At 42.2% G+C, this 27,633-nt stretch overlaps 1 protein-coding gene across 1 annotated transcript in view; it reads left to right on the forward strand.

Annotated features, from left to right (window-relative positions):
* The window catches only part of LOC138853850 (uncharacterized), a 90,365-nt gene extending 73,995 nt beyond the window's left edge, over window positions 1-16,370 (forward strand). The window contains exons 2-5 of the mRNA XM_070093170.1: window positions 2,025-2,383; window positions 13,377-13,554; window positions 13,648-13,840; window positions 15,958-16,370. Coding sequence (XP_069949271.1) covers window positions 2,043-2,383; window positions 13,377-13,554; window positions 13,648-13,840; window positions 15,958-16,370 — 1,125 coding nt within the window. The 5' untranslated portion in view covers window positions 2,025-2,042. The remainder of the gene's footprint in view (window positions 1-2,024; window positions 2,384-13,376; window positions 13,555-13,647; window positions 13,841-15,957) is intronic.
* The last annotated feature ends 11,263 nt before the right edge of the window (window positions 16,371-27,633 follow it).

Consider the following 27,633-nt stretch of genomic DNA (forward strand, 5'->3'; position numbering starts at 1 on the left):
TTAAACGTACAAGAGAAAATTTTAGAAAGGACTTTATTTTAAATGAGTTCTTGCTAATTGACCAGTTTTACATATTCGGCACGACATACATATATACATATATATATATATATATATATATATATATATATATATATATATATATATATATATATATATATTATATATATATATATATATATATATATATATATATATATATATATATATATATATATATATATATATGTATATATATATATGTTCCAGCGGCTCAGTGCGGCTGTTCAAAGGGATAATGACTGCTATATTTTGGGCACACGCCCCAGCACTGAGGAGCTGGATGAGATTTTCGCCTTATAATCGGTGATACACACGTAACAACATGTACCTTATATGCCACCTTTATGTCAACAATGAATCTCTTAAATCTTCTGTACCATATTATGTAATAAAATATTCTTATAGGTAAAAAAAAAATATATATGAAAAGATGGGGTGGTAGGGGAAGTGGAATATTCAAACGGCTTCAGGAAGAAATTCAAATATTCTTCCTTGAAGCCTTTTTATCCACTTCTCTATGCTGATGACCCTGTGCTCTTGGGAGATTCTGAAAAGAAGTTGCAGAGGCTGGTGGATGAATTTGGTAGGGTATGTAAAAGAATAAAATTAAAAGTGAATTCAGGAAAGAGTAAGGTTATGAAGATAAAAAAAGATTAGATGATGAAAGATTGGATATCAGATTGGAGGGAGAGGGTACGGAGGAGGTGAAAGTATTCAGATATTTGGGAGTGGACGTGCCAGCGGATGGATCTATGAAAGATGAGGTGAATCATAGAATTGATGAGGGAAAAAGGGTGAGCGGTGCTCTTAAGAGTCTGTGGAGACAAAGAACTTTGCCCTTGGATGCAAAGAGAGGAATGTATGAGAGTATAGTTTTACCAATGCTCTTATATGGGTGTGAAGCGTGGGTGATGAATGTTGCAGCGAGGAGAAGGCTGGAGGCAGTGGAGATGTCATGTCTTAGGGCAATGTGTGGTGTGAATATAACGCTGAGAATTCGTAGTTTGGAAGTTAGGAGGAGGTGCGGGATTGCCAAAGCTGTTGTCCAAAGGGCTGACGAAGGGTTGTTGAGGTGGTTCTGACATGTAGAGAGAATGGAGCGAAGCAGAATGACTTCAAGAGTGTATCAGTCTGTAGTGGAAGGAAGGCGGGGTAGGGGTCAGCCTAGGAAAGGTTGGAGGGAGGGGGTAAAGAAGGTTTTTTGTGCGAGGGGCTTGGACTTCCAGCGGGCATGCGTGAGCGTATTTGAGAGGAGTGAATGGAGACAAATGGTTTTAAATACTAGACTTGCTGTTAGAGTGTGAGAAAAGTAACATTTATGAAGGAATTCAGGGAAACCGGCAGGCCGGACTTGAGTCCTGGAGATGGGAATTACAGTGCCTGCACTCTGAAGGAGGGATGTTAATGTTGCAGTTTAAAAACTGTAGTGTAAAGCACCCCTCTGGCAAGACAGTGATGGAGTGAATAATGGTGAAAGTTTTTCTTTTTCGGGCCACCCTGCCTTGGTGGGAATCGGCCAGTGTGATAATAAAATAAATAAATTAATATATATATTTATATATATATATATATATATATATATATATATATATATATATATATATATATATATATATATATATATATATTATTGTAACCATGAACGAGTGGAATTGATCAATAAAACACTGCGCTAGCCAAGGATTCGAACCCATGTTGTACTGTCCTGCCTCATGGTAAGCAAGAACCACATGACGCTTTAAAGCACAGGACCACCCAACCCTAGGTTTGGGGATTCGAACCTGCAAACTTAGCATCAGAGTACATATTACCTTAGCGACATAGCCAGATATTTCAACTGCTCTATTATTTCCGATGCTCTCTTGTTCCTGAGCTTCACTTCATTGTATTTTTGGTTGTGTATTAGGTATGAATGTGTTCCATAAAATTATTATAACATAGTTTTGCAACAACAAACTGCAGTATTTCTTATTGCTCGCCAGGTTACAGTGTAAACAAGGATGGCGAAGATGAGGCAGATACAAGTGTTAATGTTGAGGCTGATGCTGATGACTGCGCTTGTCTTGCTGCTCCTGAGTCCTTTCTTGCTGCCTCGCTTACACTTACCACCATCAGCATCATTATTAAAACCACAAGCACCACTACCATTATCACAAACACCAGCACCACCACAACAAAAGACTAAGGAACACCACCCAGTCTATGACAAAAGCTGCTACAAGTACCACGCAAACCTCACTGCAGAGAACATATGTTGCAGGACAACCAACTTCAGTGATTCTGTCAGTGTGATCCACAATTGTATTATAGAGGCCAACACTCACCTGCTGAACAAGGAGAGGTGAGTAACTAAGATGGTGCAGGTTAACAAGATTGATCCACAAGTGTGTTACAAAGGCCAACACTCACCTACTGAACAAGGAGAGGTGAGTAACTAAGATGGTGCAGGTTAACAAGATTGATCCACAAGTGTGTTACAGAGACCAACACTCACCTACTGAACAAGGAGAGGTGAGTAACTAAGATGGTGCAGGTTAACAAGATTGATCCACAAGTGTGTTACAAAGGCCAACACTCACCTACTGAACAAGGAGAGGTGAGTAACTAAGATGGTGCAGGTTAACAAGATTGATCCACAAGTGTGTTACAGAGACCAACACTCACCTACTGAACAAGGAGAGGTGAGTAACTAAGATGGTGCAGGTTAACAAGATTGATCCACAAGTGTATTACAAAGGCCAACACTCACTTGCTAAACATAGAGATGTTAGTATGTAAGGTTAACAAGAATTCCTTTGATCCAGGAGGGTTAGCTAGAACATAACACACTATTAAAGAAATATTGATTTAAAGTTTAAGCAAAGCGGGTTAGATTTGTTTCTGTGTTGAGTTGGTCGGGAAATTAAGCGATAATCAAGTAGACTGGTTTATGACCTTGACCTGATAATGAATGTACATTTAATCGACAGTGCAAGTATATCTAGTAATACTCTAGAAGATGCCGCAAGATATCCTGTCTGGGATTAGCGTGGGGTGTTACCTAGCACCATGCCTTGTTGTTTAAGGTGATTCAGTTCAACGTACGTTCTTTAGTTTACCTAAAGTTTTGAGGAGGCTGATAGGGCGATAGTTTCTAGGATCAGAGTGGTTTTTTGGGTTTAGGAATGAGGATAGCAGTAGCAGCTTTGAAGTTAGGTAAACTCAGTGATCTGAGACCAAGTTGAGTATCGATGTCAGAGATAGGTTTGTTGTTGTAGTCATAGGTGAGGTTAATATTGTCTGTGTGTTGTTTGAAAGCATCCCAGTCAGCGTTCTTGTAGGAGAAGGAAGGTGTGGTTGGAATGAGGATAGGGTTGGAGGAGATGTGTAAGATGACTGGGATGTGATCAGACCCTGTAATAGGGCCAGGTGAGATGTAGTGTTGAAATAGAGAGCTGGCTCGGTTTGCCAGAATGATGCCTGGTTTGCCTTGGCCCGTGTGGTTGTAGAAGGTATTGAAGCCTGGGTCGAGATGAATTAGGTGTTTATGGGTTGTGAAGTTGAGTAATTGGTGACCATGTTGGTTGTTACTGGTGTGATGAAAGGCTGTGTGTTTGGCATTCATGTCAGCTAATAGGTATGTTGGTGTAGTTGAAGACTAAGGAAAGATTGTGTATGTTGAGAATAGTGTTTGGGCGAGCATAGGTGGTGAAAAAGATAAAGGGACCAAGGTAGGTGTGTATTCTGACTGCAAGACAGTGTTGGTGAAAAAAGGGATTGGGAGAAATTCGTGTTTTATGTTGGATTTGACAAGGATGGCATCCCCATCGTGGGGATCATAGGGGGACTGTAGTGCAGTATAACCATAATGCGGATACGTTGAGGGGCTTTGAGGCAGGTACTGTTTAGCAAAACAATATCTGGCCTCTCTGCTTCAAGGAACTCGGCCAGTAGGTGTCTAATTGTATAGTAAGAACGTATGTTGAACTGAATCACTTTAAACATGATTTAATGGTTTTGTCATAGCAAAGTTAATGTTGGGGGAGGAGTTTGGATTAAAGCCCATGATAGTGGTGCCATCAGTGGATGTGTGTTTGTAGGTGTTACGAACCCGTTTCCTGGAGGGGGAGGAAGAGATGGATCTGTTTTTATGTTCTTTGGTCTGTCTGTCAGAAGTTGGGGTAGGTTTAGGTTTGAGTGGATTTTGTCTGGAGAAGGTGGAGTTGGACCTGGATGAAGTTTTGATTGTGGTGGAGGAGTGGGTGAAGGTAGATGCAGAGGACGTGGAAGCTTTGGTAGGGGATGACGAAGTGGAAGCTGTGGTAAGGGATGAAGAAGTGGAAGCTTTGGTTGGGGATGAGGATGTGGTTAAGGAGGTAGGAGGAGGCATGGTCATAGCAGCAGCAGTAGGGGTGTTGGTGGAAGGGGTAGAAGTAGTGAAGAGGGGTAGGAGAGGGGGAGAGCTGGTGGGTGTAGGAAGTGGGGGGGTGGGAGATAGGGAGGAGGTAGAGGTTGTAGGGGGCTTAGAAGAGAAGCAGGAAGGAGGGATAATTAAAGAGGGAAGATTGTTAGCAGACAAGATTAGGTTAAGAACATGTGAGTAGTCTGATTGGTAAGCTTGAGAGATTACCATCGCAGAGTGGGCAGCAGTGTTGAGTTGACAGTTTTGTAGTCTAGTGTGGGTGTAGGTGTAGAAGGAGAAGTGCTTGTAGCCTGTGTGTTGGTGTTTGAAGTGTGTAGAGTAGGAGAGGTAGACCAAGTGCGTGGAGTAACCCAGGCATTGGGGGTAGGAGAGGAAGGTATGGTAGGGGAGAGAGGTGCAGGGAAAGGGTTGGGGAGGGAGGGAGGTTGGCTAGCTCTGAGGGTGGAGAGAATATCTTTTCTAGAAGTGCAGGAATTTGCAACTGCAGTGTGTGACCCGCCGCAGTTAGAATATTTAAGGGGGAGGTTGCAAGTGTTCCAGAAGTGGCCAGTTGCTAAACATCTGGAGCAGATATGTGTGGAGGTGCATGAGATTTTGTCGTGGCCGAATTTGTAACATTTCAGACATTGTGTGATAGGGTGAAAGTTTGGAGTGAAGATAGTGTTTGGAGGAATGCGGATGGTCTTGACAAGGATTCATTGATTAAAGAGTGTAGAGGCGTTAGAAGGACTTGAACAGCGGATTTTGAGGATGGTAGAGTTCTCAGGTTTGTAAATATCGTCAACAGAGACTTTGTTCTTAGTACTGATGTCTTTGATTAAGTCTTCTTTGTCTGTGTCATAGGCATTCAGGAGAGAATAGTTTACGTGTTTTGCGATCACTGTGCATTTGGCGTGGTGTTCAGGAGTCCAAATAATAGTGAAGCCTGCGTTGAGAAGTTTTTGTCTGGTCTCGGTTGAGGTGTACGTTTCGTAAGAATGTCTGTCAAGAAGGAGTTTGAAGCCTGAGGTGTGCCAGTGATCTGGTACAATAAATTTCTAGGACAGATAGTGGCATGATCAGATTTAGAGTATTTGAGGTTAAGCGAGAAAGAATTGGGTTTGGAAGAGGTAGAGGCAGTGTAGGCCATATAGGCAGGAGTAGACATAGTAGAGGCAGGTGTTGGCGGTAGAGGAGGAATGGAAAGGGGAAGGAAGTAGAAGGCATCGTAAATTAGATGTGGCGGCCAAATCTGTGAGAATAATTGGCTAGGCAAGTACGTGTGAAGTAGACACACGTACTTGCCTGGCAATAACTTTAAAGTTTTCTTGTGGAGTCCGTCGCTGGAGGAACAGGACACTGAGGAGGTGAGCTGTAGCTTGATGGAGCACTGTATGCCCTGAAGGGCGTGGAGAGGCAACACTGGCTGTATGGAGTGCAGACCACACGTACAGGCTGAGGCGTGGAGACTTCAGACAGCAACAGGAGTGCAGAGGGAGGCTCCCTGCCCTTGGGTAGGCAGCCACCGATGCACCAATCCTGCTGGTCTAGACGAAGGTCTAGTAACTACCACTGGATGAAGAGAGGCAACACTGGCTGTGAGAGGTGAGGAGAGCCAACACTAGCTGTATGGCGTGCAGACTTCACATACAGGCTGAGGCGTGGAGACTTCAGACAGCGGCGAGGAGAGGCAACACTGGTTGTATGGCGTGTAGACTACATGTACAGTCTGAGGCGTGGAGACTTCAGACAGCAACAGGAGTGCAGAGGGAGGCTTCCTGCCCTTGGGTAGGCAGCCACCGACGCACCAATCCTGATGGTGAAGACGAAGGTCCAGTAACCACCACTCTGAGGAAAATCACTCTAAACACGAGGTAATTAGAGAGGCGAAATCGTTGGTCGATGAAGGTGTGTGTGTGTGAGTTGGTGAGTTGAAGTGACAGGATGAATCAGAAGTTGTTGTTGTTGTAGGTTTGCCGGTACTTCCAGCCCGGGTCTTCTCCAGATGGCGACCCGGCGGTGGCCTCCCGGGCGGGGGGTGTCGTTCATCTTCTTCTTTCTTCTGTATTGTTTCTTGGGGCCCTCCGGTTGGAGGGTGACTTCTTCTGTCTTGCGGAGACTCCCCAAGTGGGAAGTATCTTCTCGTTTAGCATCTTCAGCAGCATAGGAGGGCGTAGGCAGCAATTACAGGGTTCTTTTTGGAACCACACCCCAGCTTTAGCAGGCAGCAATGTGCTGGGGAAACTTGCCTTCACGATGATTGATCATTGACAGTCCTGCTAGATGAGGGTACCGTCTTCGGCATCCCCATTCTGGAGAGTCCTGAATTTCTTTGTAGTCGAGTGCCACAAAGCGGTGACATTTTGAGAGTAGGTTGATCAGGGATTCATTGGTGAATGATCGAGTTGAGTCGCAGGTGAACTTGACTGTCCCGTTGTGGAGGCGTTGAATAATTTCTGGAGTGTACATTGCATTCTAATTCTGGTTGGTTGTGTAGAAGTATACACCAGGCAAGCAATGAACTTCTTGTGAAGGAGTGGCGGTAGTACGTAGGGATGCATCCCAAGGCTCTTGTGTTTTAACCTTCTTGACTGGCGGCTGAGACTTTTGAGGTGAGGTGTCTGATTGGTCCGTTGTGACGGAGGTGGAAGCAGGTGCTGGTGAACTCTCATTGGTGAAATCGGTCGGCGTCTCAGTGGTCTCTGATTGGTCCATCTCTGTGTCGGGAGGAAGGTGTGGTAGCGGTGGAGCAGCGGTAATGATGGAGACATTTGCTATGGATTTTATGATCTCTGTGGAAGGTGGAGATTTAGGGAATGTGAAACCTGGTATGTTGTTGAGCTTGAAGAGTTCGTTGATGGTGGTGTTAAAGGAACCAGGTTCAGCTACATTCTGCACTTGAGCATATATGATGCAGTAAAGAATCTTGGTGGAGTCGCCAGCAAGAGCTGGCGAAGAAGTGGTAGATGCAGCTTTGCGTGGCTTGAAAAATCTTGGCAGTATCTGCTTGAAGCTTGATAATAGCAGCATATGTAGTCGCTTGTGCAGAGGGTTTTTTTTTGTTGTTGGAGTTGTTTATTAAGTATATCTCGTCTGGTTGGGCACTTGGCAGCAAGAGTATGGTGATCATTCTTGCAGTTCAAGCATTTAGGTGGAGAGTCAGTAGTGCACCTCTTGAAGTCATGACCTTCTTGGCCGCAGGTGGAGCAGAACTTCTTATTCTTGGCAGGGCAGTCTTTGGTGGTATGTAGGTATGAGTAACAGTTGGAACACTGTGGAATTTGATGGAATTTTTCTGCTTCGATGAAGGCTGTATTGATGTGGAAGTAGTGAATAGCCAGTCCCTCAGCGAGAGCTCTGGCTGCCATGTTGACGTCACTGAAGGTGACCTTCAGCATGGAGGAGGCATTGGGTATTTTGGTAATGAATTCCACCTTGGCCCAAGGGTTCTGTTCTTCAATGGACGACTTGATTTCTTCGGTAGCTTGGGCAGTGATGAGCCTGTCGAGTCTCATGAGGAACAGTTCTCCTGGCCCTCAGAGCTGGGGAAGTCAAGACAACAAATCCCTGATCTCGTAGAGTGGTTGTAGCAGTGGTGGTAATGAGTTTTTCAGCCTCGGTGTCGTCAGTACAGACGACAACGAAGGTCTCTTTAGCGACAAAATCGCATTAAACTTGACTTGCAGTCTGCCACTGACGACAGCTGCAAGTGTTAGCTTGGACGAGTCATTGACTGTCCCACTCTCTGGTTTGATCTTTACCCTGTTCGAGAAATGCATCGTGAAGTGTGGTCTGCTACGCTGTAAAAAGAGTGGAAGGGAGAAAGTGATGAATCAGAAGTGGAGCAGGACGGATATATATAGGCAGGAAGAGGTAGTGGTGGTGGTAGTAGTAGTAGTAGTGGTGGAAGTAGTAGTAGTAGTAGTAGTGGTGGAAGTAGTAGTAGTAGTAGTAGTAGTAGTTGTAGTAGTAGTAGTGGTAGTATTGGGGAACTAAGGAGGAGGAGCCAGTCAAATATAAAGAAAGGGGAGCACTGCAAGGGAGCTAGGTGCCCACAGAGGGAGAGCAAGTGCAAAGAGGTGGAGGGAAGGGTAAGTGATGAAATAAATAATGAAGGAACAGAAACACGCGACAGAAGAAAGACAAAAAAAGGAAAGAGGAAAGGGAAAGAGGGAGAAGAAGAAAAAATGAGGAATCAGGTTAAGTCACGGGTGTTCTGAAGTTTGGAGCATTTTAAAATGTAGTGGGAGAGGAAGGCATCTACAGAGACGAAGCCAGGACTAAGATTCATACAAGGAAAGTTGTGTATTAGAGAGGATTCAACAAGACGGCGACTGTTAAAGTTGGAAGTAGGGAAGACAGTTTTAGCAGAAGACCAGTCTATAGGATGGCTGTGATCTCTGACGTGACAGAAAAGAGCATTGTTAGCGTCGGCAAGCCTAGCACTATTTTTGTGCTCCCTAAGTCTGTCAGAAAGAGATCGGCCAGTTTCTCCAAAGTATTCAAGAGGACAGGAGGAGCAAGAAATAGAGTAGACACCACGAACATCTGTATAGGAAGGAGAGGTATGAACGAGATTAGTGTGAAGAGTGTTAATCTGGCAGAAAGTAAGCTTGATGTCTAAGGGACGGAGAGAATTGTTGAGATTAGAAAGACCGGAAATGTAGGGAAGGCAGAGGACAGAAGAGTTCCCAGGAGTAGAGAGTTTGGGAGAGAAGAAATTACGTTTAGCACGTGAGAGGGCAGAGTCTATGAAATGGGAAGGGTAGCCAAGACGGGAAAACGAATTATGAAGAGTGGAAAATTCTGCTGGATGGAACTGAGGATCACAGATGCGGAGGGCACGGAGAAAGAGGGAGATAAGAACACTTTTCTTGACGGGGGAGCATGATAGGAAAAGTAGTGTATGCACATGCCACTGTGCATAGGTTTTCGGTAAACGGAAAAGGAAAAACCTGCGTCTGAGCGGTGGACATTGACATCAAGGAAAGGAAGCAAGGAATTACATTCCCATTCAGCTTTAAACTTAATGGAAGGGGCAAGATTATTAAGAGCTTCAAGAAAAGGTTGGAAGAGATTGGCGTCATGAGGCCACAGAGCAAAGATGTCATCCACATAGCGGAGCCAGAGTGAAGGTTGCACATCGATGGTAGGAAGAAGAACAGTCTCGAAGTATTCCATGTAAAGATTAGCAAGGACGGGAGAGAGTCCTCTCTCCATGTAAAGATTTGCAAGGACAGGAGAGAGTCCTCTCTCTCCTGTCCTCTCCCAAACTCTCTACTTCTGGGAACTCTCCTGTCCTCTGCCTTCCTTACATTTCCGGTCTTTCTAATCTCAACAATTCTCTCCGTCCCTTAGACATCAAGCTTACTTTCCGCCAGACTAACACTCTTTGCACTAATCTCGTTCATACCTCTCCTCCCTCTACAGATGTTCCTGGTGTCTACTCTATTTCTTGCTCCTCCTGTCCTCTTCAATACTTTGGAGAAACGGGCCGATCTCTTTCTGACGGACTTAGGGAGCACAAAAATAGTGTTAGGCTTGCCGACACTAACAATGCTCTTTTCTGTCACGTCAGAGATCACAGCCATCCTATAGACTGGTCTTCTGCTAAAACTGTCTTCCCTACTTCCAACTTTAACAGTCGCCGTCTTGTTGAATCCTCTCTAATACACAACTTTCCTTGTATGAATCTTAGTCCTGGCTTCGTCTCTGTAGATGCCTTCCTCTTCCACTACATTGTAAAATGCTCCAAACTTCAGAACACCCGTAACTTAACCTGAGTCCTCATTTTTTCTTCTTCTCCCTCTTTCCCTTTCCTCTTTCCTTTTTTTGTCTTTCTTCTGTCGCGTGTTTCTGTTCCTTTATTATTTGTTTCATCACTTCCCCTTTCCCCCACCTCTGTGCACTTCCTCTCCCTCTATGGGCACCTAGCTCCCTTGCAGTGCTTCCCTGTCTTTATATTTGTCTGGCTCCTCCTCCTTAGTTCCCCACTACTACCACCACTACTACTACTACTACAACCACCACTACCTCTTCCTGCCTATGTATAGCCGTCCTGCTCCACTTCTGATTAGTGTGACTTTGTAAATGGTCCAAGTCGGACCGAAACGTCGTCGTAAGCTCCTCTCTTCTATGTGCGGGTTATTTGTGTATCGTTCCAGTCACGGTATTGTGCCTTTTTTGTTATTTATTAGTAGAGAGTTTGGGAGAGAAGAAATTACGTTTAGCACGAGAGAGGGCAGAGTCTATGAAATGGGAAGGGTAGCCAAGATGGGAAAACGAATTATGAAGAGTGGAAATTTCTGCTGGAAGAAACTGAGGATCACAGATGCGGAGGGCACGGAGAAAGAGGGAGATAAGAACACTTTTCTTGACAGGGGAAGCATGATAGGAAAATTAGTGATTGTACATGCCACTGTGCATAGGTTTGTGGTAAACGGAAAAGAAAGAACCTGTATCTGAGCAGTGCACATGAACATCAAGGAATGGAAGCAAGGAATTAGATTCCCATTCAGCTTTAAACTTAATGGAAGGGGCAAGATTATTAAGAGCTTCAAGAAAAGGTTGGAAGAGACTGGAGTCATGAGGCCACAGAGCATCCACATAGCGGAGTCAGAGTGAAGGGCGCACATCTATGGTAGGAAGAAGAACAGTCTCGAAGTATTCCATGTAAAGATTAGCAAAGACAGGAGAAAGAGGAGAACCCATAGCGACACCGAAGGTTTGAGAATATTTCCCTTGAAAGGAAAAGGAATGAGAGTCCACACAGAGGCGGATAAGATCAAGAAAGACATCAATAGGTATAGGGAGATGTAGAAACCCTTCATGGTCCTTCTCTCTAAGAAAATCAAAGACATTATCGAAAGGGACATTGGTGAAGAGGGACTCAATGTCAAGACTAAGCATCTTACAAGTCGGGAGAGAGCGAACCCGTTCAATGAAGTATTGAGAGTGACGGAGGTGGGCAGAAGAAAAAGTACAAAGAAAGGGAGTGATTTTTTTTTGTCTCCTATAGGTTGTTTTTCTTTCTTCTGTCTTACGTTTCTGTTCCTTCATTATTTATTTCATTACTTCCCATTCGTCCCACCTCTGTGTACTTGTTCTCCCTCTGTGGGCACCCAGCTCCCTTGCAGTGCTCCCCATTCTTTGTATTTAACTGGTTCCTCCTCCTTTATTCCCCACTGCTACTGCTACCAATACCAATATTACTACTACTACTACTACTACTACTACTACTACTACTACTACTACTACTACTGCTACTGCTACTACCACCACTACCTCTTCCTGCCTATATATAGCCGTCCTGCTCCACTTCTCGTTAGTGTGACTTTGTAAATCGTCCAAGTCGGACCGAAACATCCGGGTTATTTGTGTATCGTTCCAGTCACGTTATTGTGCCTTTTCTTGTGTTATTTTTTTAACTTCCGTGTAGTTCACAATTCAAGATGCTACTGTGTAGTTCACAATTCAAGATGCTACTGTGTAGTTCACAATTCAAGATGCTACTGTGTAGTTCACTTCAAGATGCTACTGTGGAGTTTATAGTTCAAGAAGTTTCCATCTTAAGTAAGTAAGTATGTAAGTAAGTTTATTCAGGTATACACAAATACAGTTACATAGAATTATCATACATAGCAGCATATGTGTAGAGAACCTGGGATAACCCAAAAAAGTCAGAGTGACTTATTTCCACTGGGGTCCTTGTCGGTATCACTATACCATATCTCAGAAAAAGATTTTCTGAGTCGTTACATAATGATAACTAAGAGTAGCCTCATTCAAGTTATAATGTAATTAGCGAGTATTAATTAATGTTCTGCATTGTACTAGCCTTGTGTAAGGTAAGTCGTGTAAGCTGGGATAAAAGTAATCGTAGATGCTAAGCTAAATTACTCTATGTATAACTTAGCTTAAACTCTTTTAGGATGTGGTATATTATTAGTCTATAGAGGTTTCATCACTAAATTAGACTTACAATTTAAAGTTGGTAGGTGAATGTTTCAGGCATCGTCGGGTACAGGCATAAGACTCATGTTACTGCCTATATTCGACTCTCTCTCTCCATGCCGTTCTCCCAAGTCTGAATCTGGCTGGAAAACTCTTAGTGTTTCCAATGCTCTGAGATAGTCTTTCCACTGTTCTATGTTTGTCTTTTACTGAGGGCACGTCACAAGCGGTGTTCCACAGGTGTCATTGTTGGGCCCTATTTAGTTCACAATTTACACAAACGACATAAATGAAGGAATAAATAACGACATAAGCAACTTTGCTGATGACACCAAAATAGGTCGTCGAATTCATTCTAATTAGGACATTAGAGCACTCCAGGAAGATTTGAATAGTCAGATGCAGTGGCCGGAGAAGTGGCAGATACAATTTAAAATAGATAAATGCAAAGTTCTGAACATTGGACAGGAAAATAACTATGCCACATATAAACTAAATAACGTAAATCTTAATATTACTGATTGCGAAAAAGATTTAGGAGTTCTGGTTAGCAGTAATCTGAAACTAAGACAACTGTGCTGAAATGTTCGCAATAAAGCTAGCAGAATTCTTGGCTTCATATCAAGAAGCATAACTAATAGGAGGCCTCGGGTTGTTCTTCAACTTTATATATCCTTTGTTAGGCCTCATTTAGATTATGCTGCACAGTTGTGGTCACCGTATTACAGAATGGAGATAAATGCACTGGAAAATGTGCAGAGAAGAATAACAAGGTTGATCCCATGTATCAGAAATCTTCCCTATTAGGACAAACTGAGGGCCCTGAATCTGCATTAGGTAGCGTATATACATATTTATACTAAAACGCCCTGGATAAAGATGTCACAGGGTAGCATTACAAGAGTAGGAATATTTAAAAATATTCGGGACTGAAACTCTTTAGATTAAAACTCCAATCGAAATACCATGGCAAAAAAAAAAAAAATCTTCATTTTTACAGAAGCAATAGTACTGGTGCTAAAGATGGTGCTGTTGTTGGTGGTAACGCTGCAGGTGGTGGTGGAACAGCTGGCAGAAGTGAACAATGGTCAATATTTGGTGATTCTCACATGCGTTACCTCTTCGCTTCATTTCTCACAAGATTCAGGAGCCCCACCCTCCAGTACCGACTAAATGCAGTGAGTAATTTTCACTCCGTGATTTACAGAATTATTTAATGCATTTGCAGAAATCAATGCAGATAATTTTAACAAAATTGTTTGCACACACAGGGCGAATGGTTGAATGGAACCGAGCGTGAGACATTTCTGCATGTGGATAAATTATGGCATGTCACTGAGATGCGCGATGTGAAAATCAACTTTCGAATGAACTACAACTTTGACAAATTGCTGAAGAGGCTGCCGAATAAGATGGCAGAGTGGGAGGAGAACCGTCCAAGAACACCCACACTTGTAATCCTTGGTCAGTTCTCGTTATTCTTCTGATATTTTGTATTGAAGTGTAGCTTTTTTACGTTTTTTTTCTGTTTAAGGACATTGGATCACCTAACTATTACCAGCTTCTTCAAACAAGATTTATTATAGTTATGCAAATTTTTGGTAAACACTTTTACATTCTGCACTAAAACTAACCTTCCAACCTAACCTAATCTTGATAAAATTGATGCATTAAAAAAAATATGTTAATTCGCTTATCCTACCTAAGAATTTACAAAGTTATTTTTCACCACTCTATAATCTTTCTTTCTATCTTTGCTAAAACAATTCTTCCACTACTATAGTACCTGCAAATACCGCTACTCATCTAGATACCATCCACAACTATCAGTGTCTCCTACAACACAACATACTACACTGTCCATCCAGGTGTCCTCCACAACTATTAGTGTCTCCTACAACACAACATACTACACTGTCCATCCAGGTGTCATCCACAACTATTAGTGTCTCCTACAACACAACATACTACACTGTCCATCCAGGTGTCCTCCACAACTATTAGTGTCTCCTACAACACAACATACTACACTGTCCATCCAGGTGTCCTCCACAACTATTAGTGTCTCCTACAACACAACATACTACACTGTCCATCCAGGTGTCATCCACAACTATCAGTGTCTCCTACAACACAACATACTACACTGTCCATCCAGGTGTCCTCCATAACTATCAGTGTCTCCTACAACACAACATACTACACTGTCCATCCAGGTGTCCTCCATAACTATCAGTGTCTCCTACAACACAACATACTACACTGTCCATCCAGGTGTCATCCACAACTATCAGTGCCTCCTACAACACAACATACTACACTGTCAATCCAGGTGTTATCAACAACTATCAGTGTCTCCTACAACACAACATACTACACTGTCCATCCAGGTGTCATCCACAACTATCAGTGTCTGCTACTACACAACACACTACATTGTCAATCCAGTTGTCATCCACAACTATCAGTGTCTCCTACGACACAACTTACTACACTGTCCATCCAGGTGTCATCCACAACTAACAGTGTCTCCTACAACACAACTGACTACACTGTCCATCCAGGTGGCATTCACAACTATCAGTGTCTCCTACAACACAACATACTACACTGTCCATCCAGGTGGCATCCCCAACTATCAGTGTCTCCTACAACAAAACATACTACACTTAACATCCAGGTGTCATCCACAACTAACAGTGTCTCCTACAACGCAACATACTACACTGTCCATCCAGGTGGCATCCAAAACTATCAGTGTCTCCTACAACACAACATACTACACTATCCATCCAGGTGTCATCCACAACTATCAGTGTCTCCTACAACACAACATACTACACTGTCCATCCAGGTGGCATCCACAACTATCATTGTCTCCTACAACACAACATACTACACTGTCCATCCAGGTGTCATCCACAACTATCATTGTCTCCTACAACACAACATACTACACTGTCCATCCAGGTGTCATCCACAACTATCAGTGCCTCCTACAGCACAACATACTACACTGTCCATTCAGGTGTCATCACCAACTATCAGTGTCTCTTACAACACAACATACTACACTGTCAATCCAGGTGTCATCCACAACTATCAGTGCCTCCTGCAACACAACATACTACAGTGAACATCCAGGTGTCATCCACAACTATCAGTGCCTCCTACAACACAACATACTACACTGTCCATCCAGGTGTCATCCACAACTATCAGTGGCTCCTACAACACAACATACTACAGTGTCCATTAAGGTGTCATCCACAAGTATTAGTGTCTCCTACAACACAACATACTGCACTGTCCATCCAGGTGTCATCCACAACTATCAGTGCCTCCTACAACACAACATTGATATTGTTCAGTTCACTGTTAGGTTCATTAATATTATTCAGTTTACTGTTAGGTTCATTGATATTGTTCAGTTTACTGTTAGGTTCACTGATATTGTTCAGTTCACTGTTAGGTTCATTGATATTGTTCACTTCACTGTTAGGTTCATTGATATTGTTCAGTTCACTGTCAGATTCATTGATGTTGTTCAGTTCACTGTTAGGTTCATTGATATTTTTCAGTTCAGTTCACTGTTAGGTTCATTGACATCTTTCATTTCACTGTTAGGTTCATTGATATTGTTCAGTTCACTGTCATGTTCATTGATATTGTTCAGCTCACTGTTATGTTCATTGTTATTGTTCAATTTTCTGTTAGGTTCACTGATATTGTTCAGTTCACTCTTAGTTTCATAGATATTGTTCAGTTCACTCTTAAGTTCATTGTTATTGTTCAGTTCATTCTTAGGTTCATTGATTTTGTTCAGTTCACTCTTATGTTCATTGATATTGTTCAGTTCACTGTTAGGTTCATTGATATTGTTAAGTTTACTGTTAGGTTCATTGGTGGCCAGGGCCACTCTCAGAGGTCAGGTGAAGCCAGGGTCCTTCTCAGAGGTGAAGGGAGACCAGGGCCACTCTCAGAGGTCAAGTGAGATCAGGGTCATTCTCAGAGATCAAGTGAGATCAGGGTCACTCTCAGAGGTGAAGTGAGGCCATGGTGCTTTTCAGAGGTCAAGTGAGAAAAAGGTCATTCTCAGAGGTCAAGTGAGGCCAGGGTCGCTCTTAGAGGTCAACTGATGCAAGGGTCACTCTCAAAGGTCAAATAACGCCAGGGTCACTCTCATACATCAAATCTGGCCAGGGTCACTCTCAGAGTCCAAGTGAGGCCAGGGTCACTCTGAGAAGTCAAGTGAGGTCATTGTCAATCTCAGAGGCCAAGTGAGACCAGGGTCATTCTCAGAGGTCAAGTTAGGCCTGGGTCACTCTCAGAGGTCAAGTGAAGCCAGGGTCACTTTCAGAGGTCAAGTGAGGCCAGGATCACTCTCAGAGGTCAAGTGAGGCCAGGGTCATTCTCAAAAGTCAAGTGAGACCAGGGTCACCCTCGGAGGTCAATTGAGGACTGGGTCACTCTGAGGTCAAGTGAGGCCAGTATCACCCTCAGAGGTCAAGTGAGACCAGAGTCACTCTCAGAGGTAAAGTGAGACCTAGGTCACTCTCAGAGGTCAGGTGAGGCCAGGGTCACTCTCAGAGCAGGACGATGTCCCCCCCTCCATTCAAGGAAAGAGCACGGCAACAGACCCAGCAGCGCAAGCTAGTCAGGTTTAACTCACACCCACCCACAAACTCTCATATATTTATCTAACCTATTTTTAAAACTACACAACGTTTTAGCCTCAATAACTGTACTCGGGAGTTTGTTCCACTCATCCACAACTCTATTACCAAACCAGTGCTTTCCTATATCCATCCTGAATCTGAATTTTTCAAACTTGAAACCATTGCTGCGAGTCCTGTATTGGCTGGAAATTTTCAGTCACACTATTTACATCTCCTTTATTTATTCATGTTTTCCATTTATACATCTCGATTATTTTATTTTTATTATCACACTGGCCGATTCCCACCAAGGCAGGGTGGCCCGAAAAAGAAAAACTTTCACCATCATTCACTCCATCACTGTCTTGCCAGAAGGGTGCTTTACACTACAGTTTTTAAACTGCAACATTAACACCCCTCCTTCAGAGTGCAGGCACTGTACTTCCCATCTCCAGGACTCAAGTCCGGCCTGCCGGTTTCCCTGAATCCCTTCATAAATGTTACTTTGCTCACACTCCAACAGCACGTCAAGTATTAAAAACCATTTGTCTCCATTCACTCCTATCAAACACGCTCATGCATGCCTCCTGGAAGTCCAAGCCCCTCGCACACAAAACCTCCTTTACCCCCTCCCTCCAACCTTTCCTAGGCCGACCCCTACCCCGCCTTCCTTCCACTACAGACTGATACACTCTTGAAGTCATTCTGTTTCGCTCCATTCTCTCTACATGTCCGAACCACCTCAACAACCCTTCCTCAGCCCTCTGGACAACAGTTTTGGTAATCCCGCACCTCCTCCCAACTTCCAAAGTACGAATTCTCTGCATTATATTCACACCACACATTGCCCTCAGACATGACATCTCCACTGCCTCCAGCCTTCTCCTCGCTGCAACATTCATCACCCACGCTTCACACCCATATAAGAGCGTTGGTAAAACTATACTCTCATACATTCCCCTCTTTGCCTCCAAGGACAAAGTTCTTTGTCTCCACAGACTCCTAAGTGCACCACTCACTCTTTTTCCCTCATCAATTCTATGATTCACCTCATCTTTCATAGACCCATCCGCTGACACGTCCACTCCCAAATATCTGAATACGTTCACCTCCTCCATACTCTCTCCCTCCAATCTGATATTCAATCTTTCATCACCTAATTTCGATTATATCCCCCATAATTCTACGTCTTTCGAGAGAGTGCAGATTCAGGGCCCTCAGTCTATCCTTATAGGAAAGGTTTCTGATATATGGGATCATCTTTGTCATCCTCCTCTGTACGTTTTCCAGAGCATTTATATCCATTCTGTAATACAGTGATCAGAACTGAGCAGCATAGTCTAAATGAGGCCTAAGCAAGGATATATAGAGTTGAAGAACAACCTGAGCACTTCTATTATTTATACTTCTAGATATGAAGCAAAGAATTCTGTTAGCTTTATTGCGAACACTAATGCACTGTTGTCTTGGTTTTAGAATACTGCTAACCAGAACTCCTAAATCCTTTTCGCATTCAGTAGTATTAAGATCTACACTATTTAGTTTATATGTCGCATGGTTATTTTCCCGTCCAACATTTAGAACTTTGCATTTGTATATATTAAACTGCATCTGCCACTTCTCCGACCATTGCATCAGTCTATTCAAATCATCCTGGAGTGCTCTAGTGTCCTCATTAGAATGTATTGGACGGCCTATTTTGGTGTCATCAGCAAATTTGCTTATGTCGCTTTTTATTCCCTCATCCATGTCGTTTATGTAAATTGTGAACAACAACGGGCCCAACACTGACCCCTGAGGAACACTGCTTGTGATGTGCCAACATTCTGATTTCTTCCCATTTATGCAAACTTTCTGCTTCCTGTCTGTCAGCCTTGCCTCTACCCAGGAAAAAAATTCTCCTATTCCGTGTGCCTTAAGTTTCCTCAATAGCCTCTGATATGGAACTCTATCTAATGCCTTACTGAAGTCCATATACACAGTATCATATTCATTACCATGATCTACTTCCTCAAACACCTTAATGAAAATAGTTAGTAAATTCGTAAGACAGGAACGCCACTTTGTAAAACCGTGTTGAGATTCATTAATCAAACTGTGCCTATCAAGATGGCTACGAATAGCTTTGGCAATTATTGATTCCATAAATTTTCCCATTATGGAGGGTAAGGCTTATTGGTTTATAGTTCGAAGCCAAGGACCTGTCACCTGCCTTGTAAACAGGTATTACATTTGCCATTTTCCACTTATCAGTCACTATGCCAGTTTGTAGTGATATGTTAAAAAGATTAGCCAAATGTACGCTAAGTTCCTTTATACATTCCTTTAACACCCTTGCAAACAGTTCATCAGGGCCTGGGGATTTGTTAGGTTTTAGTTTCTCTATTTGTCTGAGGACCATGTCACTAGTTGCTGCAATCATGCATAGTTTATTATCGTCCTGTTCTACATAATCTATTATTTAAGGAATATCGCTAGTATTTTCCTGGGTGAAAACCGAGAGGAAGTAGGTATTGAAAATTTCTCACACATCCCTATCACTGTCATTCTCAGAGTTCAAGAGAGACCAATGTCATTCTCAGAGGCAAAGTGAGAACAGGGTCACTCTCGGAGGTCAAGTGGGGCCAGGGTCATTTTCAGAGATCACGTGAGACGAGAGCCACTCTCAGAGGTCAAGTGAGATCAGGGTCATTCTCAGAGATCAAGTGAGACAAGGGTCACTTTCAGAGGTCAAGTGAGGCCAGGGCCACTCTCAGAGGTCAAGTGAGGCAAGGGTCACTCTCAGAAATCAAGTGAAGCCAAGGTCACTTTCAGAGGTCAAGTGAGATCAGGGTCATTGTAAGAGATCAAGTGAAACCAAGATCATTCTCAGAGGTCAAGTGAGGCCAGGGTAAATCTCAGAGGTCAAGTGAGGCCAGGGTCACTCTAAGTGGTCGAGTGAGGCCAGGGTCACTCTCAGGATATGTGTGAGGCCAGGGTCACTCTCAGGATATGTGTGGATATGTGTGGGCCATTAAATTCCTTTAAGTGGCTTGTACTTCGCTCAGTGGTGACCTGTACTTAGCTCAGTGGTGACCTGTACTTAGCTCAGTGGTGACGTGTACTTAGCTCAGTGAAGACGTGTCTAGTGTACTCCCTCTGGACTGAACCAAGATGCCCTCCACTGAGCAACTTGACAAGCAGCTTAAGGGGGAAGTGATGGTAGCGAAGCTCGAGATACGGCGATTGACGGAGGAAACAAGAGGATTCGTGATAATCCTCCTGTTATGAGTCCTCAGGTCGAGAAGGGAGCCTGGGCAGTGGCTGGACAGCATGGAATGAAGTTGAAGATCAAGATAACGAATGAAGAGGTAGAAACAATGATGAAGCAAGACACTGCTCTGGAAACTTTGAACTCCTTTTCTTTGCTACTAGACGAATGTGAGTCGACTACTGGGAACGTCAAAATGAAGAACAACAAAGAAGGTAAAAATATTGTGCTTGTTGGGGACAGTCAGTTTAGGTACATGGATAGGGCCTTTTGCTTGAATGATAGAAGTAGGAGACAGAGGAGTGTGCTTTCCTGGGGCTGGGATGGAGGACATTGTTAGCCAGCTTTACAACATCATATATGATAATGGGATCAATCCTATTATATGCCTTAGTGCGGGAGGCAATGATGTAGGCAAGTGCAGAAGTGAGGTTTTAGTTAGAAAGTGTAAGGCATCAATAGACATTATTAGGAGGAAGGGAGGGAGCCCAGTTATATGTGGCATTTTGCCAAGAAGTGGTGTTGGAAATGAATGGCTGTCCAGAGTGAATGGCATAAATTGTTGGCCAAATAAACACTAAGATAATGGAGTACCATTCATTGACATTTAGGACCACTTCTATGGCCGAAATGACATGTATGTCAGGGAAAGGGTGCACATATCCAGGCCAGGTGTGGGTTTTCTCGCTAGCTCGGTTGAGGATGTTGTTAGGGCTTTAAACTAGGATTACAGGTAAGGGTTTAGGAATGGAAAATAATGATTGTCATAATATTGATATAGGCTTTGTTATCATAAATCTTAGCAATATGAAGGACAGTAATAGGTATAGTGTAAAAATATAAATGAGCAGGAAGGGTAAGGGAACGGTACCGAGTGTGCTCGGACCAGAACTCATGGGTTTTGCGCATGTCCTCCTACTCCCCCCGTGCATCTGGGTTCCTATTCTCTATTTCTGACCAATCAGAAGCCTTCCATGAGTAGCTCCAGCTAAGTGGCGATGGCGTCTCTTTGCTTCCCATTGGTCAAGAGAGCAAAATGTAAAGACTTCTAGCTTGGCGTCGCCCTGACAAGTATCGCCACACAGTGGCTTTATCAGTCCAATACAAAGCAGAAAGGTGTAAGGTGAAGAGGAGTTTGAAGTAATCAATCCCTCAGGATGGAGTCGATGTGTTCAGTCCATCAATCATCTAGAAAGATTGATGGACTGAACACTTCGACTCCAGGCTGAGGGACTAATTTCCTTAAATTCCTCTCCTTACACCTTTCTGCTTTGTATTGGACTGATGAAGCCGCTGTGTGGCGAAACGTTTCTTCAACAAAGATTCCCATAAGTTGCCCAAGTGTCTCAACTATACATGCTGCCCAAAGAACGTTTATCCTGTATAAAGAAATTACATCAAATAGAATTGACCCAAAATGGATGAATAATAGGCTCAAATATCTTTCAGGACAGAAGAAAGGAATTTATAGGTGTATCGAAAGAGGTGAGAGTCATCTTATGAATCAATATATTGACATTAAGAGGGACGTTGAAAAGGGAATAAGAAAAGATAAACGGACCTACGAAATTAAAGTTGCTAGGGATTCGAAAACTAACCCAAAATTTTTTTTCCAGATTCATAGAACAAAAATTAGAGATAAGATAGATCCCTTTAAAAATAACTCTGGGCATCTTATTGCTAAGGAGAATAAAATGTGCTCGATTTTTTAATAATTATTTTCACTCGCTTTAAACACAGGAAGACATTCACAATATCCCAGTAATTAATTTTCATAGTGGCGAAACATTTCTTTTAATAATAAATCCTGCACTGTACATAAGTGTCTTTTTCCACGTCTTGTCGGTATCACCATACCATTTCCTCATAAACGACATAGATGAGGGAATAAATTGTGACATAAGCAAATTTGCTGATTACACCAAAGTAGGCCATCCAAGTCATTCTAATGAGGACATTAGAGGGCTCCAGGATGATTTGAATAGACTGATGCAATGGTCGGAGAAGTGACAGATGCAATTTAATATAGATAAATGCAAAGATAAATGTTGGACAGGAAAATAACCATGCTACATATAAACTAAATGATGTAGATCTAAATTTTGCTGACTGCAAAAAGGATTTAGGAGTACTGGTTAGCAGTAATCTGAAACCAAGACAACAGTGCATAAGTGTTCACAATAAAGCTAAAAAGAATCCTTGGCTTCATATCAAGAAGTATAAATAATAGAAATCCTCAGGTTGTTTTTCAACTTCATACATCTTTGGTTAGGCCTTATTTAGAGACCTAACTGGACAACGTACAAAGGTGGATGACAAAGTTGATTCCATGTATCAGAAATCTTCCCTATGAGGATAGACTGAGGGCCCTGCATTCTCTAGAAAGGCGTAGAATTAGGCGGGGATATGAATGAGGTGTATAAATGAAATACAGGAATGAATAAAGGGATGTAGAATGCTAAAAAATATCTAGCCTAGAAAAGACTCGCAGCAATGGTTTTAAGTCGGAAAAATTTAGATTCAGGAAGGATATAGGAAAGCACTGTTTTGGTAATAGAGTTGTGGATGAGTGGAACAAACTCCCGAGTACCGTGTAGATTTAAAAATAGGTTTGAAACGTAAATGAGTGGGTGTGGGTGGGTGTGAGTTTGACCTGACTAGCTTGAGCTAATAGGTCAAATGCCATGCTCCTTCCTTAAGTGAACGTGACTTGACCTGACTGGGTCAAGTCACATCAAGTCCATCCAGGTGGCATCCACAACTATCAGTGTCTCCTACAACACAACACACTACACTGTCCATCCAGGTGTCATCCACAACTATCAGTGTCTGCTACTACACAACACACTACATTGTCAATCCAGGTGTCATCCACAACTATCAGTGTCTCCTACGACACAACTTACTACACTGTCCATCCAGGTGTCATCCACAACTAACAGTGTCTCCTACAACACAACATACTACACTGTCCATCCAGGTGGCATCCCCAACTATCAGTGTCTCCTACAACAAAACATACTACACTTAACATCCAGGTGTCATCCACAACTAATAGTGTCTACTGCAACACAACATACTACACTGTCCATCCAGGTGGCATCCACAACTATCAGTGTCTCCTACAACACAACATACTACACTGTCCATCCAGGTGTCATCCACAACTATCAGTGTCTCCTACAACACAACATACTACACTGTCCATCCAGGTGGCATCCACAACTATCATTGTCTCCTACAACACAACATACTACACTGTTCATCCAGGTGTCATCCACAACTATCAGTGCCTCATACAGCACAACATACTACACTGTCCATCCAGGTGTCATCCCCAACTATCAGTGTCTCTTACAACACAACATACTACACTGTCAATCCAGGTGTCATCCACAACTATCAGTGCCTCCTGCAACACAACATACTACAGTGAACATCCAGGTGTCATCCACAACTATCAGTGCCTCCTACAACACAACATACTACACTGTCCATCCAGGTGTCATCCACAACTATCAGTGGCTCCTACAACACAACATACTACAGTGTCCATTAAGGTGTCATCCACAAGTATCAGTGTCTCCTACAACACAACATACTGCACTGTCCATCCAGGTGTCATCCACAACTATCAGTGCCTCCTACAACACAACATTGATATTGTTCAGTTCACTGTTAGGTTCATTAATATTATTCAGTTTACTGTTAGGTTCATTGATATTGTTCAGTTTACTGTTAGGTTCACTGATATTGTTCAGTTCACTGTTAGGTTCATTGATATTGTTCACTTCACTGTTAGGTTCATTGATATTGTTCAGTTCACTGTCAGATTCATTGATGTTGTTCAGTTCACTGTTAGGTTCATTGATATTTTTCAGTTCAGTTCACTGTTAGGTTCATTGACATCTTTCATTTCACTGTTAGGTTCATTGATATTGTTCAGTTCACTGTCATGTTCATTGATATTGTTCAGCTCACTGTTATGTTCATTGTTATTGTTCAATTTTCTGTTAGGTTCACTGATATTGTTCAGTTCACTCTTAGTTTCATAGATATTGTTCAGTTCACTCTTAAGTTCATTGTTATTGTTCAGTTCATTCTTAGGTTCATTGATTTTGTTCAGTTCACTCTTATGTTCATTGATATTGTTCAGTTCACTGTTAGGTTCATTGATATTGTTAAGTTTACTGTTAGGTTCATTGGTATTCTTCAGTTTACTGTTAGGTTCATTGATATTGTTCAGTTTACTGTTAGGTTCATTGGTATTGTTCAGTTCACTGTTATGTTCATTGATATTGTTCAGTTCACTGTTAGGTTCAATGGTATTATTCAGTTCACTGTTAGGTTCATTGGTATTGTTCAGTTCACTGTTAGGTTCATTTATATTGTTCAGTTCACTGTTATGTTCATTGATATTGTTCAGTTCACTGTTAGGTTCATTGATATTGTTCAGTTCACTGTTAGGTTCATTGATATTGTTCAGTTCACTGTTAGGTCATGTGGATAATTTTGATAATTTTCCAATGACTTGTATCTAATAATTGATAGGTATAATAATGTTTGCATAATGATGTAGGTGTGTAATGCTAAAGTGAATTTTAAAAGGCGATAAGTCACAGAATAATCAACAAATCCCCTATAATTCCCTTATAAGTTAATTAAGTAAAGTGGAATTATTGTCATAGTGAAGTAATTAATTGTCTGATAAGGAAAAATTTATTACGTAGCTAGAAATATCACTAAATTTAAATAAAAATTATGTGCACAAAATATTAGAACCAGAAGGAAACAAAGATGGCTTAATGGGAAGCAGATAAGATGGCGACTTTGTTAATATTTTTCTAATTTAATAGTGGCCAATAGAAATATTATTGGCGAATTTTTTCAATACAAGTGAAGAGGAAATAGATTTGGAATTGTCTAGATATATAATAAAATGGGAGAAAAAGGATGTTATGGATGGAAAACAGGACGCGGCAGCTGGATGGAATGATAGTCTACCATGTATATCATCCAGTTATTAATGTTAGTCTCACAGTGTGAATGACACATAGTCTACCAGATGCATCATCCAGTTGTTAATGTTCGTCTCACAGTGTGAATGACACATAGTCTACCACATGTATCATCCAGTTATTAATGTTAGTCTCACAGTGTGAATGACACATAGTCTACCACATGCATCATCCAGTTGTTAATGTTCGTCTCACAGTGTGAATGACACATAGTCTACCACATGTATCATCCAGTTATTAATGTTCGTCTCCCAGTGTGAATGACACATAGTCTACCACATGTATCATCCAGTTGTTAATGTAAGTCTCGCAGTGAGAATTATAAACAACACAAGAGGTAAGGTTGCTGGATGTTGACCAGTTTTCTGGTTGTTATTCTTGTTGGAGACGTTAAGGTAATAACTTGGTAAGTAATAATATATGCTCTTCACTCACTTGAAATAATGTGTTTAATAATTGATGAATAATAGATAAAACGAAATACTTAAAGCCTTCATGTCTACATAACTTCTTGATAATAATACAGTCCACTAAATTAGCCAATTTTGCTGACGTAAATTTTCATAATATACAAGAAACATATGTTCCTGATCCAAGGTCCTGGAGTTACTTGGGGAGCTGAGACACTGAGCATTCTCGTGAAAAAATACTCCACAATTTCTAACAGGTTTATTGTTATCATTGAATTCACTGTTAAGTTCATTGTCACCAATGAATTCACTGTTATACTCTTCCATCACCTGGAAACTCCACTGTTTCCCTATCAACAAGACTATTTATCTTCCACTTTCTTATACTCTTTATCGTCATCTGGTCCCCTTCTGGAAATGCTGTACTACTCATAAACCAATTTCTTATTTTACTTTCTCTAACTTTATTATATTTCTGTGCAGCTGTTTTGTAGATGTTGATTGTGGATGGACAGTGTAGCAGTATGTTGTGTTGTAGGAGACACTGATAGTTGTGGATGCCACCTGGATGGACAGTGTAGTATGTTGTGTTGTAGGAGGCACTAATAGTTGTGGATGCCACCTGGATAATATCAATGAACAATATCAATGAACCTAACAGTGAACTGAACAATATCAATGAACCTAACAGTGAACTGAACAATATCAGTGAACCTAACAGTAAACTGAACAATATTAATGAACCTAACATTGAACTGAACAATATCAATGAATCCAACAGTGAACTGAACAATATCAATGAACCTAACAGTGAGCTGAACAATACCAATGAACCTAACAGTGAACTGAAGAATACCAATGAACCTGACAGTGAGCTGAACAATATCAATGAACCTAACAGTGAACTGAACAATATCAATAAACCTGACAGTGAACTGAACAATATCAATGCACCTGGGAGTGAACTGAACAATATCAATGGTCCAAACTGTAAATTCAACATCGTATGAACTGTCATAATTTGTGGCTGAAGATTCTAATGTGACTTTACCTATAATTCACCATCGAACAACAGGAAATTAACTATAGAAAAGATGAACCTTAGGGACACTATTAGTGTTGTAGAGGATTTTCCAAAACTGTACAAGCAAATGCAGAACAAGTGATAACAGACAGGCCCTCTCAGTGGTCAAGTGAGGCCAGGGTCACTCTCAGAGGTCAAGTGAGGCCAGGGTCACTCTCAAAGATCAAGTGAGGCCATGGTCACTCTCAAAGGTCAAGTGATGCCATGGTCACTCTCAGAAGTCAAGTGAGGCAAGGGTCACTCTCAGAGGTCACGTGAGGCCAGGGTCACTCTCAAAGGCCAAGTGAGGCCAGGGTCACTCTCAAAGGTCATGTGAGGCCCGGGTCACTCTCAGAGGTCAAGTGAGGCAAGGGTCATTCTGAGAGATCAAGTGAGACCAGCGTCATTCTGAGAGATCAATTGAGCCCAGCATCATTCTCAGAGGTCAAGTTAGCCCAGCGTCATTCTCAGAGGTCAAGTGAGCCCAGCGTCATTCTCAGAGATCAGATGAGACCAGGGTCATTCTCGAAGGTCAAATGAGACCAATGTCAATCTCACAGGTAAAGTGAGGCCAGGGTCATTCTCAGAGGTCAAGTGAGACCAGAATCATTCTCAGAGGACAAGAGAGAACAGGGTCACTCTCAGAGGTCAGATGAAACCAGGGTCCTTCTCAGAGATCAAGTGAGGCCAGGTCCACTCTCAGAGGTCAAATGACACAATGGCCATTCTCAGAGATCAAGTGAGACCAAGGTCACAGATAGAGGTCAAGTGAGGCCTTGGTCATTCTCAGAGGTCAAATCAGACTAAGGTCACTCTCAGAGGACAAGAGAGGACAGGGTCATTCTCAGAGATAAAGAG

This window comes from Cherax quadricarinatus, chromosome 42, assembly GCF_038502225.1.
Source record: "Cherax quadricarinatus isolate ZL_2023a chromosome 42, ASM3850222v1, whole genome shotgun sequence".
NCBI lineage: Eukaryota > Metazoa > Arthropoda > Malacostraca > Decapoda > Parastacidae > Cherax > Cherax quadricarinatus.